This window comes from Alligator sinensis, unplaced genomic scaffold (assembly GCF_000455745.1).
Source record: "Alligator sinensis unplaced genomic scaffold, ASM45574v1 scaffold564_1, whole genome shotgun sequence".
Lineage (NCBI taxonomy): Eukaryota > Metazoa > Chordata > Crocodylia > Alligatoridae > Alligator > Alligator sinensis.
In genome coordinates, this window is record NW_005842328.1 from 1536149 (window position 1) to 1552258 (window position 16110).

The 16110-nt window shown below is 40.3% G+C and overlaps 1 protein-coding gene across 1 annotated transcript in view; it reads left to right on the forward strand.

The window, feature by feature from the left end:
• Positions 1 to 16110, forward strand: part of KLHDC1 (kelch domain containing 1) — an 84194-nt gene that overhangs the window by 44423 nt on the left and 23661 nt on the right. Inside the window, exons 2-7 of the mRNA XM_025210023.1 lie at positions 1293 to 1363; positions 2580 to 2697; positions 3940 to 4058; positions 5076 to 5154; positions 7972 to 8055; positions 9338 to 9421. Of these exons, the coding sequence (XP_025065808.1) occupies positions 1293 to 1363; positions 2580 to 2697; positions 3940 to 4058; positions 5076 to 5154; positions 7972 to 8055; positions 9338 to 9421 (555 nt within the window). The remainder of the gene's footprint in view (positions 1 to 1292; positions 1364 to 2579; positions 2698 to 3939; positions 4059 to 5075; positions 5155 to 7971; positions 8056 to 9337; positions 9422 to 16110) is intronic.

Here is a 16110-nt window from a genome sequence, read left to right on the forward strand (position 1 = left end):
GTTCCCCCAGATGCTGGTGGTCACCCTTGATAAACTTGTAGGTGGCCATCAGATCACCCCTGAGCCTGCGCTTTTTCAGGCTAAAGAGTCCCAGGGCTCTCAGCCTGTCATCGTAGGGTCTGCTTCCCTGACCTCTGATCATGCGCGTGGCTCTTCTCTGGACTCTCTCAAGCTTCTCCACATCCTTTTTGAATTGTGTAGCCCAAAACTGGACACAGTACTCCAGCTGCGGCCTCACTAAGGCTGAGTACAGGGGGAGAATGACGTCCCGGGATTTGCTTGAGAAGCATCTATGGATGCAAGCCAGCGTTTTGGTCGCTTTACTAGCCGCCGCATCGCACTGCAGGCTCATGTTCATCTTGTGGTCAGTGATGACCCCCAAGTCTCTTTCTTCCATAGTGCTAGCCAACATAGCACTGCCGAGCCTATAAGGATGCTGCGGGTTTTTCTTCCCAAGGTGGAGAACCTTGCATTTATCGGCGTTGAACACCATCAGATTCTCGTCCGCCCACTTGCTGAGCCTGTCCCGGTCAGCCTGGATCACCCGCCTGTCTTCTGGTGCGGATGCTTTGCCCCAAAGTTTGGTGTCATCGGCGAACTTGGCCAGTCCGCTTCTGACTCCAGTGTCCACATCATTAATGAAGATGTTGAACAGTATGGGCGTTGAACACAATATTTTATTGATATAGTTACAATTTTAAAGTCATCTGTAAGCCAAACCGTACCTCAATCCTTGTAATAAAATAATTTCTAAATACCTCTTTATTTTGGCATTTGATTTTGGTTTTTTTACCTGGAGGGAGCTGTTCTTCACTTCCTAGCTGCCACATGCATATATGCACGGGGGCATGCTGCATGTGGCATCCCCTACGTCCCTGTCCTCCCAGCCCCATGCAGCCCCTTGCAGGCTGGAATTCGGCCAACCTGCGAAGGGAAATCCGTAGTTTTCCGTGGTTTTCTCCTTTAAAGGTGGAAAATCCACACTTTTCTCCTTTTTAAGGAGGAAATCTGTATTTTTCCATGGCAAATGGAAAACCCAGATCCATGATTATCAGCCCTTCTGAGGACTGCAACCTTCTCTCAGAGTTTTTATCAGGAATTTCAAATCTGGTCTCCCTCATTTTTTCTGGGTTCATTCTTGGAGGACCTAATGTTGCTTTTGAGATCTTTGCCCAGACTGAAAGTGCAGAGGTATTGAATACCCTGTGTTTTGTAAGCTACAGGTTTGTAATAAGCTGTAATGGTCTATGAAGCATAACTGAAACATATTTTGCTTACCTTTTTCTTTATAGTCAATTGAAGAAAATGAAGTATATTTACCAAATGATGAACTTTGGGTCTATGAAATTGACACTGCATTATGGTAAGTCACATTTTTTATTATTAACTTACAAACTGTGCTGCTTTGACTGATTATTATTATTTATGGTAAAAAAGACTTGTTTCAGCTACATAAACTCGGCCTATTTTGTGTTTCTATAAACTTGTATTCTGTCCCTATCTGTAATATAGAGCACCTGTGTAAGGGTAGGCAAGTTGCTAATTTGTGCTTCTAAGTTTCTGGGTACTTAACTTAGTCAGATTTGCAGAAGTACAAAACACTCAAAACTGCAACTGAAGTTCCTGAAACTGTTCTTGAATATGCAAATACTGTTATACTAAGCACCCTGCAAAGCCAGGTTCTAGTTGTGTCAGACTTGGCACCCAAAATTAGTGAATAATTTTTACTTGAATCTCTCTGCGCCTTATTTTCCCACTTTAAAATGATGTACTTCATCACCTCCTTACAATTTTAGGAACATTTAAATATTAAAAAACCCCATGAGGAAATCAGTGATTCCATAAATAACTGAAAATTAAGTTCGGTCTATCCTTTGTACTAAATGAGGCAGAAATTCTGTGGGGGAAAAATGGCATGTGAAAATGTAATTAAAGACTGGATCATTATGCATAGGCACAAAGAAAGTCCTTTAAGGTTGCACAGGCAGCCTTAATTCTGGTGTTTCTTAAATGTTGAGTGTTTGACCTTGCAGTCTTAATAACGTTCTTTAATATATTTTTTGTTTTCAATATGCTTCATACTTAATCATTTTATGCACAAGATTAATTAGAAATAACTTTTCCACCACATAGCATGAATCTAATACAGTCAACTGTAGTGATCTTTCTGATATTACATATGACCAAAGGTATTACAGCAACCGTGGGACTATATAATCATGTAGTCCCACTTGGTCACTGTCCTGAAACAACTCACAATCTAATTAGAACTAAAAGGCAAGGTTTGTGTAAGAGCAAATGAGTATAAACTAAGCACAAATATAGTTAAGTTGGACATTTGAAGGACCATCAAATCACTGAAAATATGGAACAGACTTTAACTAGGAAAAGTCAGAGAAGAAAAGTCTTCAAATTGAACTTTTAAAATTTAGTATTGCATGACATGGTTGCCTTTTATAGCAGGGTATTGGCTTTGATAACCCAGGAAATTCCTTAGTCGTATTGCTTACATTCTTTCATTTGCTAAACAGTTATGTAGGAACCTAATTATAAGATTTAATGAGTTTGTTGAATTGCAGGACAATGCACCTAATGGAAGGAGAGTTACCTACCTCTATGTCAGGAAGCTGTGGAGCTTGCATTAATGGGAGCCTGTACATATTTGGTGGATTTGATGATAAAGGATACAGTAATCGGGTAATGTTTTTTTTTAATACTGAGTGTATTGTAATTGAATGACTAACAACATAGACTTCTAACAAAGCAGAGAACACTTTACAGTTAAACAGAGAAAATCTAAGGCTGAAGTTTTGGTTTTAATGTAGAAGTGTTGTACTTAAATTGTGGATCTCATTCTGTAATCTCTGAGCCTGTGCACAACTCCCTTTGTCTTCACTGCTAGTTTTGAATGGGTTATGGTAATGCCAACATGTTAAGATTTCAATTTTTAAAACTTGCTAGTATTTCCCTAGACTAATCTTATTTCTATTGGAAAAAATAAGTTTGCCACCATAATTAGACTGATTTCACATTTTCACTTTTTCTTTTCTCTTTAGTGGCTTGTTGGTTATTTCTTTGGATGGTCAGATAATAATTAGTCAACATTAATAGGATGGCTGGTTTTCCTGATGATTGTGGACAACTGTTAAATGCTAATCATTAGTGAAATATAAGAAATAAGTTATTTTAGTCTATTAATGCAGTAGAAACATTAGTGTCAGTGTCAGTTTAGATTAGTAAACAAGTTCATATGCTTAATTTACAAGAAGCACTGATTTTTAAACCCCTAGTTTATACAGTCCAGACTAGGTCAGGCAGAAGTGTTTCAGGTTGGTAGAAACAAAGGGTGAAATACTGACCTTGTTGAAGTCAATTGCAAAACTTTAGTTTATGGGTGTCAAACTGGTTGGTCCCCTGGGCCAGATCTAGACCACAAAGTTCCTTGCAGACTGGGTCTGGACCCACCTCTGGCAACAAGGCAGGTGACCTCCAGGAGCCATGGGGATTAATGCAACTCTTGCTTAGCCCCCACCACTTCTGGCACACATCCCCAGTGGTGTTCCATATTCTGGATTTCAGCAAGGGGTCTCACCCCAGCTTGCCTAACCCCCAAATTCTGCACTTCTCTGGGAGCCCCATGGGCCAGATGACAAGGCTCTGCAGGACAGATGCAGCCTGTGGGCCCTGTGTTTGACATCCGTGTTTCAGCTGACTTCAGATGTGCAAGATTTCATTGCTTCTAGCTGTACTTTGCTTATGCTTAGTCAGCAGATCAATCTCTTTTCAACATAGTCACTACATGCTGTCAATTACATTGACTTTTTTTAAGGAATAATTAAGATTTTCTTTTGCTCTTTTTCATCACAGCTATTGATGAGTTGTGCTTGATTCTTCAAAATCATTTACTTTATACTGAAAATATTAATTTTTTCTTTTAAGCTATATTATGTTAATTTGCGAACAAAAAATGGAACCTATAGGTGGAAAAAAATTACATATTTTAAAGGTCAACCTCCTACACCACGTGACAAGCTTTCCTGCTGGGTGTATAAGGACAGGTAACACATCAAGAATATTTTTAATACCTATTAATCAAAGGGAAGAAGTGCTGTAACACAAGGCTGGTACTCAGGAGACTGTAGTTCTGATTATGACCGCCTATGTGACTTTGGAAAGATTTCTTCGCTTGTACCTCCATTTTCTGTAAAACTGGAATAATAGTACCTATAACTTCACTTTGGAGGGGTGTTGTCAGATTTAATTAAACGTTGTGAAGTGCTTTGAGAGTCTTGGATAATAGGCACTATGCCATATATTTTTATTTTATTGTTTTAAATTATGTATATATTTTTATTCAATATGTACATTTTTTGAAGGCTTAATATTTATATTGTAAGAGCTACTTGGCAAAATTGGTTTTTAAATGTAGCTTTAATTATTTAAGTATATTTAAGTAAAATATGTAAACATTTTACTTCAGGTTCCTACACTTTTCATGGGAGAGTCTAGATAGGATAGTAGCATTGGTCATTAAGAAAAAAGTAAATAGCATGCAAGGCAGTTTGTGAACACCATTGTAAATAAAGATGATATACAATGTGTTCAGAACAGAATAAAAATTTAATTGATTTCTGCATTCTGTGTCTTCCAGGTAGTGACACAATTACATGGTGTCTCTTAATACTGTATTTCCATTTCAAAATTCATTCCCTTGCTTTTGCAGGTTTGTGTCAGGCACATTTATGTGTATGGTGACTCTACCTGCATCATAAAATTAGTGTGTTAATTAATTAATTAATATGTTGCCCTTCCCAACAAAGCCTCAGGGTGGTTTACACTAAGAAAAACAGAATAACTTAAAAACAGGAGAGCAAGAGGGTCAAAAGAATTTAAAAAGGAACTAGAACATCATATATAGTATGAAATATTTTCCTTTGTTTACAGATTAATGAAGGGGAGGTTAATTGATTCATATTTCTAAATGAAATAAGAATTAAAAGGTGCAGTTTATCAAAATACTAAACTGAACTTTCATTTAAAACAAATTGAGTTCTTCAATTTTTTTGTTCTTTCAGGTTAATATATTTTGGTGGTTATGGATGTAGGAAACACAGTGAACTGAGTGACTGTTTTGATGTTCACGATGCATTTTGGGTAAGAGACCTGTGAAACTTGTTACCGTTTTAGAATGGGTAGTTCCTTTTGATTATTGAAGAATACTTGTTGCACTGCAGCCAATTGGTATGAGAGATTCTGTTTTCTCTTTAATTTGTCACTATGCATTTTCATCAATATTAACTTAGAACTTAATCTTCTATTTAAGATTGAAGTCACAGTTGTTTTTCCTACATATTGTAGGAACACAAGACTGCGTTTTCCAAATAAAGGGACATAAAAATATTATTCAAGTAGAAAATGGGGGATATTTTATTCAATTCTAAAATTTCCATTTAAAGAAAATTCTAGCATTGATTTCCTTGAAGTTATAGTGGGAAATATGAATATGGAACTTTAAATATATACAAATATCTTCACTTATTGAATTATACACAATAAGCATCTTTATTTTAAGATGTCTGACTTATAGTATCCTAATTGGAACATGAATAAGCAGACTCTGTGTGTGTGAGCAACTGTTACTGCTATTAACAAGAGCTAGATGAGCATTAAGAACAGGTCCCTTAAATTAATGGTTCTCAACTTTTTAAATTCTGGGACCCATTTGCCAAGATCAGTGGCTTGTCCTGACCCACACCCCACTGGCGCTGCCAATACCTGACCCAAAGTCCCTTGCCAGAGCCCCTCACCCCCATGTCACAGCCCCTTATCCCCCTCTGGGCCATGATGATGATGCCCCTGACTTCCAATCTACAGTCCCATGCCTCTGACCAGCCCTGCCAGAGGACCTCTGGATACCCCCATCCCGCTTGGGCTGGAGCATGAGTAGTGAGTGCAGGCCCCTACGTGTATGGGCACCGGCCCCGTGCCGGCCATCCAGGCATGCAGCTCCCTGCTGCAAAGAACCACCCCTGCCTCTTTCCCCTGCTGAAGGGTCAGGCACCTTCTCCTTACCAATACTCCTGCCCTGCTGCAGCCCTTCATCTGGCCATCGTCCTCAGCACTCATGCATGTACGCACATACACACGCACACATGCGCACCCTCCTGACAGTCCCCTGAACTTCCATCCCCTGCTCCCCATACACTTATCTGCACCCAGTGGCTGGGGCTGCTCCCATGACTCAGCCTCACTGTATGCTGGCCACGTGTGTCTGCCCAGGTAGATGCACGTGCACCCACTGGCTCCAATTGTCCCAAACGACCCACTTTTGGGTTGCAACCCACCAGTTGAGAAGCACTGCCTTAAATCATATATTAGCATTAACCTACAAGAAAATATCTTACCAAGAAAGTAAACAATTTGATTATATTAAGCACATTCTGCTAAGGCTAGGGACAGAAGCTACGCACAAACTGGCTTAAGTGATCAGGAACTGGTTTAAACCTGTAACAGAACAGAAATTCAGTGCAGTTAAACTGCTTTAAAAATTCCCAAAATTGGTTTAAAGTAAACCTGGATGGATGCAATATCAGACTTAACTGATTTAGGTCAGACCGGTTTATGGAACTTCTTTCTCAGATCCTTTTCTGTTACAAGTTAACTCACAGCCCTGGGCTGCGTTCTCTGCTCCAGCACGTGTACCCCCTGAGATCAGCTGTGCACCCCCTGGAAGCACCAACAGCGAAACTGGAAGTACCAGCGGAAGTGCCCCCGCACACTTGGGAGGCACCAGTTGCCCATGGGGGGGGAGGGGTAAACCCCCACTGTGGGCTTCTCCCCTGCCTGGGAGTCAGCCCCACTGGGCTTGCCCCCCACCCCTGGCTCTGTACCTAATGCAGGTGGGGTGGAAGTGCACAATGGGGGCTTTATTCCCCACGCCCAAGCTGGGAACTGGGCTTATCACCTGGCCACAACCCTCCTCTGCTGGCAGACCTGCTGGGGGATGGGGGCATTTCCCCCCACTCCCTCCTCAGCTGGCCTGCTGCCCCAGGAGGGGGCATGGCTAGGGGACCCAAGGAGAGGACATGGCTGGGGGACTTGCCCGGCTCTGGGTGGGTGGAGGGTGGGGACAGAGGGACAAAAGCCTCACTGGGGGCATCACCCCTCCCCCCTTGCCAGGGAGACCCCAGCTGGTGGTGGCGAGATGGGGTTTTCTCCCCATGCCTGCTCCTTAGCCTGCCTGGGGCTGAGGAGGGGGAGTGACTGGGGGACTTGTCCAGCTCTGGGCATGGGGGAGAGAAGGTGAAATTCTCTGCTGGGGGCTTCCCCCTTCCCCCATGCCGGGGCAGTCCCAGCTGGGGGTCCAGTGCCAGGGTGGGGGCAGTTTCCCCCATTCCTTCTTCTCAGCTGGCCAGAGGCTGAGGAAAGGATGTGGCTGAGGGAATCGCTGGGCTCTGGGCTTTGTGCAGTGGTGAGCAGGCTGGGAGGCCTGCTCTAGCATCCTCCAAGTACTGGTATGGGCCACTAAAGGGGTCTGGCTGCCTTTCTGGGTTGAAAAGTCATTTCACTTGCTTATTGGTTCAGTCTAGGGGGCAGTTCAGAGAAATCTGCAGGATGAAATGGATTCAGCCTCAGGCTTTTTGACTGTCTGTACTTAGCCTAAAAGTTTAATAGTAAACTTTTCTAAATCATGGCAGTCTAAATTCTGTTTTCAAAAGTTTCTTCAGCATTTAGAGGCCCAAATCCCATTCCCTTTCAATGACATTTGCACTGCAAAATGTTTAAATCATTTTGAAAATGTTACTAAGGGTATATTGTTAAAATACAAATAAGGACATGAATTTCCTCATAAGTCATTTACTTTCTTTTAACTTGTCATTTTTATGCCTAAAACTTTTTGACAAACCACAGGAATTGTGAGATTAAATTTAAAATTATATTTAAAAAATGTATTTAACTCTCCTGTTTCAGGAAGGGCAAATATACTGGGGATGGCACAATGATGTTCATGTCTTTGATACAAACACACAAACTTGGTTTCAGCCAACAATTAGAGTGAGTATTTTTGTAAATGCTTAATCATTCTATACATAGTTTTGTAACTGCCACGTATTGAACAATTACTGGACTTCAGAATTTGGAAAATGTTAGAATTTCTTGGGCTAAAAATATTGAAGTACTTATGTTCTCCTTGTCTTACAACACAAGAACAAGGGAACAGTCTAGTAAAAGGTGGCGGATGCTTAACTGATAAAAGGAAATACCCGTATGAAAAAGTAATTGGACTGGGACTTATTGCCACAGGTGCTACAGAGGCCAAGGGCATAGCAAGGATTCAAAGAGGGGTTGAATATATAGATATATAGATATATATGTATATGTATGTATGTATATATGTATATGTACGTAGAGGGTCTATTTGTACAGGGGTGTATATGTAGGGAACATTATGTTTAGCATAGGGGGAACATATACACCTGAAGAATGAGTACTGTATATTTGCAGTTGCTCTATTTTATATTTTTATTTCATTAAAGGTTTAGTGTTACAAAAGCTCTAGCAAGCTTGTAGCAAACTGATGCTACTTACCGGCTATTAGAAAGGTACCTGACATCATGTGTATAAAAACATCTATTACCTTGAACAATCTCTCAGTACAAAGGAATGTACAATGGAATGTAATTTTTTTTTATATAAATTAACATTAGGATCAAAGCATAGCATAGAGCCTCATAACGTTCTGGGAGTGCTTAAGTGGCTTTTGTGTGGTGTTCTAATGTTCTTATAAAACTAGATGTCGGAGGAAATGTACCTCTGAAAAGTAAGACCCAGCCTTGCAATTTCTATTTCTTATTTACAAGGGACAAACTCTCAATAGTATCATCAATGGATACTGCATAAAACTGTTAAGGATCTGATTTCTAGTTCAGAACTGTCAGGTGATGCTTTGCACCATAGAAAATCAGGCCCCCACAGAACTTACTCATCAGTGCTCTTGCAGACTTATATGAGGGAAAATTAAAGCGAGTCACTGGAATTTCACTGGCAGTAAGCTGGAATAATGTATTGCTTTGATAAATCAAGCCAAAAGAGAACAAAGTAAACACCAAAATGCACAGGAATTTAGTGTTAACTTTTTTTTGCAGCATTTAATCTAAATGGAGTCTTGGATGTTCTTCTCAAATTGTTTCTTTTTACATTTTCAACTTTGCAAATGTTTTGGAAAATAAAGGATCTATTTCAGTCCTCTTTTTGCAATTTATACCTGATTGATTGCAGCCTTAACTGGTACTGTACAGGGTAACATCTTCAAGTGTCTTTGCATCGTTTCTTTCAGGGTGGAGAGCCACCTCAGCCTCGAGCAGCACATACATGTGCTGTGCTGGGAAATAAGGGTTATATCTTTGGAGGACGAGTACTGGTTAGTACCTATTTAATGAATAATTAATTTGTAGTAATGTAATGTGTTTGCCAGTTACTTATTGATAGCAGTTTATCTACATAGCACCAATAAAGCCCATAATGTCTGTGGTCCTAGCCAGTATATTTGTGAGAGGTGTCCCTAGATGCCTTTTTTTCCTCTGTGTGCCCCACAAAGGGTAGTAGACATCTGGTCTCTGTATTCAGTCTAGATGAAAGAGGCACAAATCCCCCTCCAAAAAAAAAGGAGGGTGGATGTTTGTTTTTTACCTGCCTCCATAATTGCCAGCTGAGGTGCCCTTTTTGGCACAATGTGACTGCGTTATGTTTGGCATACAGCTGTAGCTAAATGTCAAGGGATCTCCATTTTTCCATTTTTATATAATTTTTCGCACATTGTCTAGCAAGTGCAGAGAAGAATCTAATCAAACATTTTTAGAGCAATTTTTTAACATATGTTAGGGTAGTTTAACTAAAGTTGCTTCATCAAGCCCAAGATAAAACATTCACATAACGGATTATTATTGCATAAGTTTTTACTTTCAGCTGGTGGGTAAATGTCACACACAAAAGAGAAACTCATATCAATCAACATTGTACAGCTAGCAGTGGTTAGTCACATCAGTTGAATATAGAACCCATGGGCCATTAAGAAATATGACAATACATATGTTGTTTTATAGGATGTTTAAGGATGCATAAACTGCTTAAAAACCTATAACATTTGCCTGGCTATATATTACCACTGGTATTTCAACATCATAAACCACTGGCAGTATGATGAAAAAAATATTTAAAATATGATTTTTGATATGTCACCTTCAAGCAAATGGTGGGTTGTTAATATTCTGTATTAAAACAACTTTAAAGGCTTCTATATGGTCAGACTGTTTATTTTTTATATTTTAATTAATGATTTGTTAGCAAGTGATACATTTTAACAAATGTTTTAATTTTCTTTAATGCTGTCTCTCCTAAACAATGAGGGAATTTATAGCACTATCCACATCTCTCTCTGACTCTCACATGCAGTCAGATGCTATTACAGAGTTTACAATTTGGAGAAAATACTTAAAAAACCATAATATTATATACAAATGATTTTGTTTTAAAAGACATGAAAGTTACCAAACTAAGCTTTTCTCAGTTGGGAAACACTGAAAGTCAGCTAAGGAATCACTAATTGGCTACACTGAACATATGTAATGAGTGAGAGAGGGTCCTGTGATTTGGAGATAAAGCTGCTGGCCTTAGGTAACTGCAAGTAATATAGAACAGTGCAGCATGTGACATCAGCAACATAGGCAAGCACATCAAGCCTGTCCTCTCTCTCTCTCTGTCAGGGGCGGGCAGTTATTTTGAGCAGAGGGCCACTTACTGAGTTTTGGCAAGCCATCGGGGGCCACATGACAGGCAGTCAGGGCAGATAAATATTAATTTTCTAAAATTTTTAGGGGCCCCACGAGCCAGATAGAATTGTCTGGTGGGCTGTATCTGGCCCTCAAGCCGCATTTTGCCCACCACTGCTCTACATAGACCATCAAGATTGGTTCTTGGTCTCAGTCTTTATCTTCAACATACTTAATTACCTGGGCCCAATGTATCTTAATGTCTAACAAAAAATTGCCAAAACTTGGTAGTGAGACCAGCCATATAACTGAATTCAAAAAAGGATTAGATCAATTTATGGAAGATAAGTCCATAAGAAGCTATTAAATGTAGTAAGGATATGATCTCAGGCCTAGGACATCCTCAGAGCTATGGTTGCTGGTAACTTGGAAAGCATGACAGGAGGTATGGAGGTGATGGTGGATCACTCAATACCTACCGTTTCTTATATTCTTCCTCTAAAGCCTCTACAACTTGTCACTGTCAAAGATTGGGTTACTGAGCTAGGTGAACCTTTGGTCTGACCCAGTATGCCAATATGAATGAAGATCATGGTTGACAACTCTGCTTTTCAAGCAACATGGACAGGGCCGTCCCGAGGGATGTGCGGGGCCTGGGGCATATCAGCCTGTGCAGGGGGAGACAGGCCTGTGGGGTGAGCAGGGTTGGGGGAGGGGGGTGGCAGTGAGTGGCCAGAGCTGGCAGAGCTTGGTGGGGGGAGCCAGGGGGTGGCAGCGAGCGGCAAGGGGGGGCGAGGCTCCCCAAAGTGCAGGGCCCATGGCAGTCGCCCCAGTTCACTCCCGCTAGGAACGGCCCTGGCCATGGAATATTTTACCTTGAGAATAAGGATCATACTGTACTTTTTCATAGCTGATCTGAGATTACAAAATAAACTTTCCATAGAACCATTGAAACATTTCTAACTATATTCCAAGAGTAAGGTGTATTTCTTTGACCCCTCTCCTCTAACTTGATAGTAAAACATCCTGTGAGTTTACAAATACAATCTAAGGAAGAGGCTCTTTTGGCAATCAGAAAATTGCCCAGCATGTGGGTATAGTGGTTAATCCTCCTAGCCTGTCTCAGTTCCTGTCTGTGCTAATAGGTCCTTTCAATTTCAAGGCTATTATTAGGCCAGGAGTCATGAGAATCAGTATACCTTACCTTAGGAAGATGAACTTTTAAGTAATAGCGTGACAACATTAATAAGCCACTAAAAGGTGAGAGCAGGATGTTCCCCTATGAATTATCAAGTGTGCTTCCTGTTTTACCAATGGTTTATAAACAAATGAAATACCATCTGATGAAAGGTATTAAATACCCTTAATCACGTCCTATGATCTATGAATTTTCTACCGGGGTAGGTTTTTTTTCCTTTTATGATGTGTCTGGACCTCTTACGTGCATAGCAGCGTTGAGTTGCTAGTTGCATATTCCCTAGCTTCTACAAAACTTAGAATGAACTAGGAATATAAGAAAGTAGGATCAAATAAGACAAATTAAACATAACAGTTTTTAAATAACATAAATAGACCAAATTAAATTAATGTGTCCTGTTTACTATCTTTTAAATTTGATTTCTGTTACAGATACTCTGTCTTTTTCTTAAGACTTTACCCCTCTCTGTTGCCAAGCAACTTGGAGCCTTTTGTGGTGAATTAAGTTCAGCTGGCGAGTAGGGCGTTGTAAATCCCTTCCAATTACAATTGCATCCCACTCTTGTTATGATTATCAGTGAAGTAGCTTTTAGCAATATGGCACTGACTGCTTGTATAGTTTTTTGTGCGTCTGAAAGAGAAGGAAGCTGTGGTCCCCAAAAGGACTGCAAACTGAGATAACTGTGTAATGGAACAGAAGTTTTTATCGTGCCATAAAAATGTGCAAACTAGACTTAAAATGGCACCCACTTCAGCTGTCCGAATTCTCCTTCTCATTTGAGAGAGAATTTATATACTATAGCACAGTGTTGTTCCAGATAGTCTACAGATCCATTACAAAATGTCTTACTCCCACTTTATTTCCTAGGAGGCAGAAGTCAGACTTATCAATTAGGTTAGAGTAGGAGCTGACTAATCCATTTGAATTGCTTTGAGTTGTTGCAGGAAGGTTTCACCAGATTTCCTGCCAAGAAAAGAAACCAAAACATCCAGAAAAAAAAAGATTTTTAAAATGTTTTTTGTTTTTGGATTCTAAATATTATCTGGCAGCTGTTGCATAGTCTGAGGATATCGATTTTGTAGCAGAATTGCTGGAAACCCCCTTCTGACACAAAGGCAGCTAGCAACATCAATTTCCAGCACAGCATTTCTGAATGATCATCTGTCAGAAACACCTTGAAGACACCAGAGGGATAGAGAAGCTACCAACTGGAAAGGCTTACAACAATGCCCGGGCAAGCAACTCTCATGTGCTAGAGGTTGCCTCTGCTATATCTTCTGGGCTAATTGAACCATACCTGTCCTATGGCTTTTCTGTGCCACTCCTTTTGGGCTAAAGCAGTCTTGTTCACTGAGTATCAGCTGTGCCTCACCTTCTTCTCACTCCTTCATAAAACCCACTTTGAGGGGGTAAGAGGCAAAGCAACCCAGCCATGAAGAAACAAATAAGCAGTAAGGGACCTCTTGGCCCCACTATTTATTTCTGTTTTGCAGCTCCATTTAACAGTGTGTCAGTCAGTTCATATGGGACTCTGCCTTGTTTGCTTATAGGGTTCATTGCCGCGTGGCTGCTTATTTAGCTCTGCTTGTTAGACTGTAGAAATCAGAAATACAAAAAAGGGTGCTCCCAACCCCTCATCCCTGGGCTATCCACAGGCAGCTTCTGTTTCCTTAAGGCAAAAGAAAAGTTCAAGGAGCCCACTTGGGGACCATTTCAAGAGAGCATATAATTGTTTCTCTTATTTCTGTGTGACCACCTCTGCAGTTATTTCTGTAATGTAGCAGCAGATCTATTTTCGCTTCGTCCATGAAATCCTATTATCAATTTTCACTCTGCCTTACAAATAAGGGGGAGGGGAGAATACACTCAGTAACTGGGCCTTGTGAGGTTACTGTAGAACCAAGAAATGGAAAAGAAAAGGTAAAGGCATGAGTGAAGGACACTACAGCTTTTGACACAGTAGTCATTCCTCCATGGAGGAAACTTCTAAGCCTCATTTTCCCCAGTAAAATGCAAAGCAAGTTGTACAGGGACTCTCTCTTTCTCCTTTTCTTCTATTTTGCCATGATAGAAAATAATCTTTGCAGGATAAAGGCTCTACAAGGAACAGTAAAGGTCCAAGAAGTGTGAAGATGATCCTTATAATCGTTTTCCTAAGAACAAGGGCAGCTTTTTCCCAACTTGGGGCTAGAGCTGGTAGAGGAAGAACCTCAGAATCAGTGTTATTTGGAGGAGTCATTTGAAACTGCTCTTGAGAGTATTATGTGGACTCTATTCTACCAGGAAGCCTCTTAAGAATGAAATTGGAGGAAGTGAAAGAGGAGGGGCATTAGTTCACTCACAGGTAAATCTGCTATGATTTATGCTTTGAAAAATTAATGAAATTCTCATGTCTGGTCAATGAAACGTTTAGTCTTTAATTAAAGAATATTGTAATAACAAAAATAAAGTCATCTCAACAGCCCTTTATTCATCTGCTGACTTCATTGTATGCAAGATCAGTGCATGCATGGTCAGATTCCCTTTGCCTACTCTTATCATTCAAGATCAGAAGTTATTCCGGAGTGGGAGCCTTCATTTAGAAAGATTTCCTTAACAGTAGCTGTTGTGGGAGATGCAAACTCTTTGAGATTTTCAGCCTGAAATTCACAGTCAGAGCAGTGAGCTATAACTCTGTGTCGTAGCACCAGGTCTGCCTGGGACCATGATGGAAAGCCGGTTCCCAGGAAAATCAGGTACTGCTCACTCTTAAGTGTCCCAGGTAGCAGGCACTTTAGTCACTATAAATGGAGCTGCTATGGAACCCTTTTTAAATAAATGTGAACTCTGAGGAGGCCTTCTAGCTCAAAAGGACATGCAGACCTTATTACTGATCTTGGCACACTGATCCAGCTAAGAATTATAGTAAGGATACCTCACTAGCTGACTGAATACACCAAGTGGTATAAGAAACATAGGAGATGTTGCAGGAAAATACTCTGCATTTTTCCCAAGCGATTATGATTGCAGACTGGGTTTGTGTGATATGGTTCCTTAAATGGGGGAGCAAATGGCAATAAATGTTGAAGAGCTTTATCAGTGCTGTATTAGAAGACTGAATCTTAGGACAGATATATAGTCTGCATGCATTTGGAATCAAGTGTAACCTAGAACTGGGGTATTAAAATACCCCTCTTCCATGCAAAATAAAGACTAGAATATGAGGCACCAGAATATGAATACAGTATAGAAATATATTTTTGCTTCCAACTGGGGTTGTTGATTTACCAGGGAACAAGAAGGCTTCCCTTTCTAGTATTTAAGCCAGAGGAACCATTAAATAGGAGCTCTTAAACGGACTCCTTTGGAAGTCATAGTTTAGGATGGGGGTTCTAAATTCCAGCATAACCGCTATTTCCATGTTTATTCTATGAGTATTTGATCTAAATAACCTCTACCCATGTATTATATGAATTTCCCAGAAGGGATAGCTTAACTTCATATACAACAGATAGTGCCTGTTTGCCTGAAAATGTTTTCCAAAATGTTAGTTAACATTACGTTTTCCTTGGACACAACAGAGTTTATGTATACTTATGCTAAAATGACAGCATGCTTCTGGAAAAAGCACTGCAATGAGACTTTAGTCTGGAACAAGATGGTATGTCAACTCTGTCAAGAACCAGATTGATGCCATGCGGTCATTATTACTTCTGGGGACCTTCAGAGGTATCTACCTCCACAGCAGATTATACCTATCAGAGGAGAAAATTCAGAAACCAGTGGTCACAAAGAGCAGTGTCATTTGTTCTCTAGTTAAATTTCTCAGTTCACTGTCTTGGATAAGAACAGATGTCTGGCCATAACATTCTGTTGTGAGATTACACATTTTCAGAAATGCGTTAATTTCTTGAGCTCAGAGTATTCATCCCTTGGTGCCATTGTCTTGTTAAGGTACAGAAAACTTACCGTATTTTGGAATTGGGGAAGGTTGGTTGAGAAAATCTATGCCAGTATCAACACCGATGAAGTTCACAGAGGGAACAATTTTGTCCAAAATTAAATAATAGAACATGATATCAGTGGGCTTCAACACCTGAATAATAACTTTTATCAGAGTGGAAGAAGGAACTAGATAATCAGCCTGACTATGAGATAATAAAT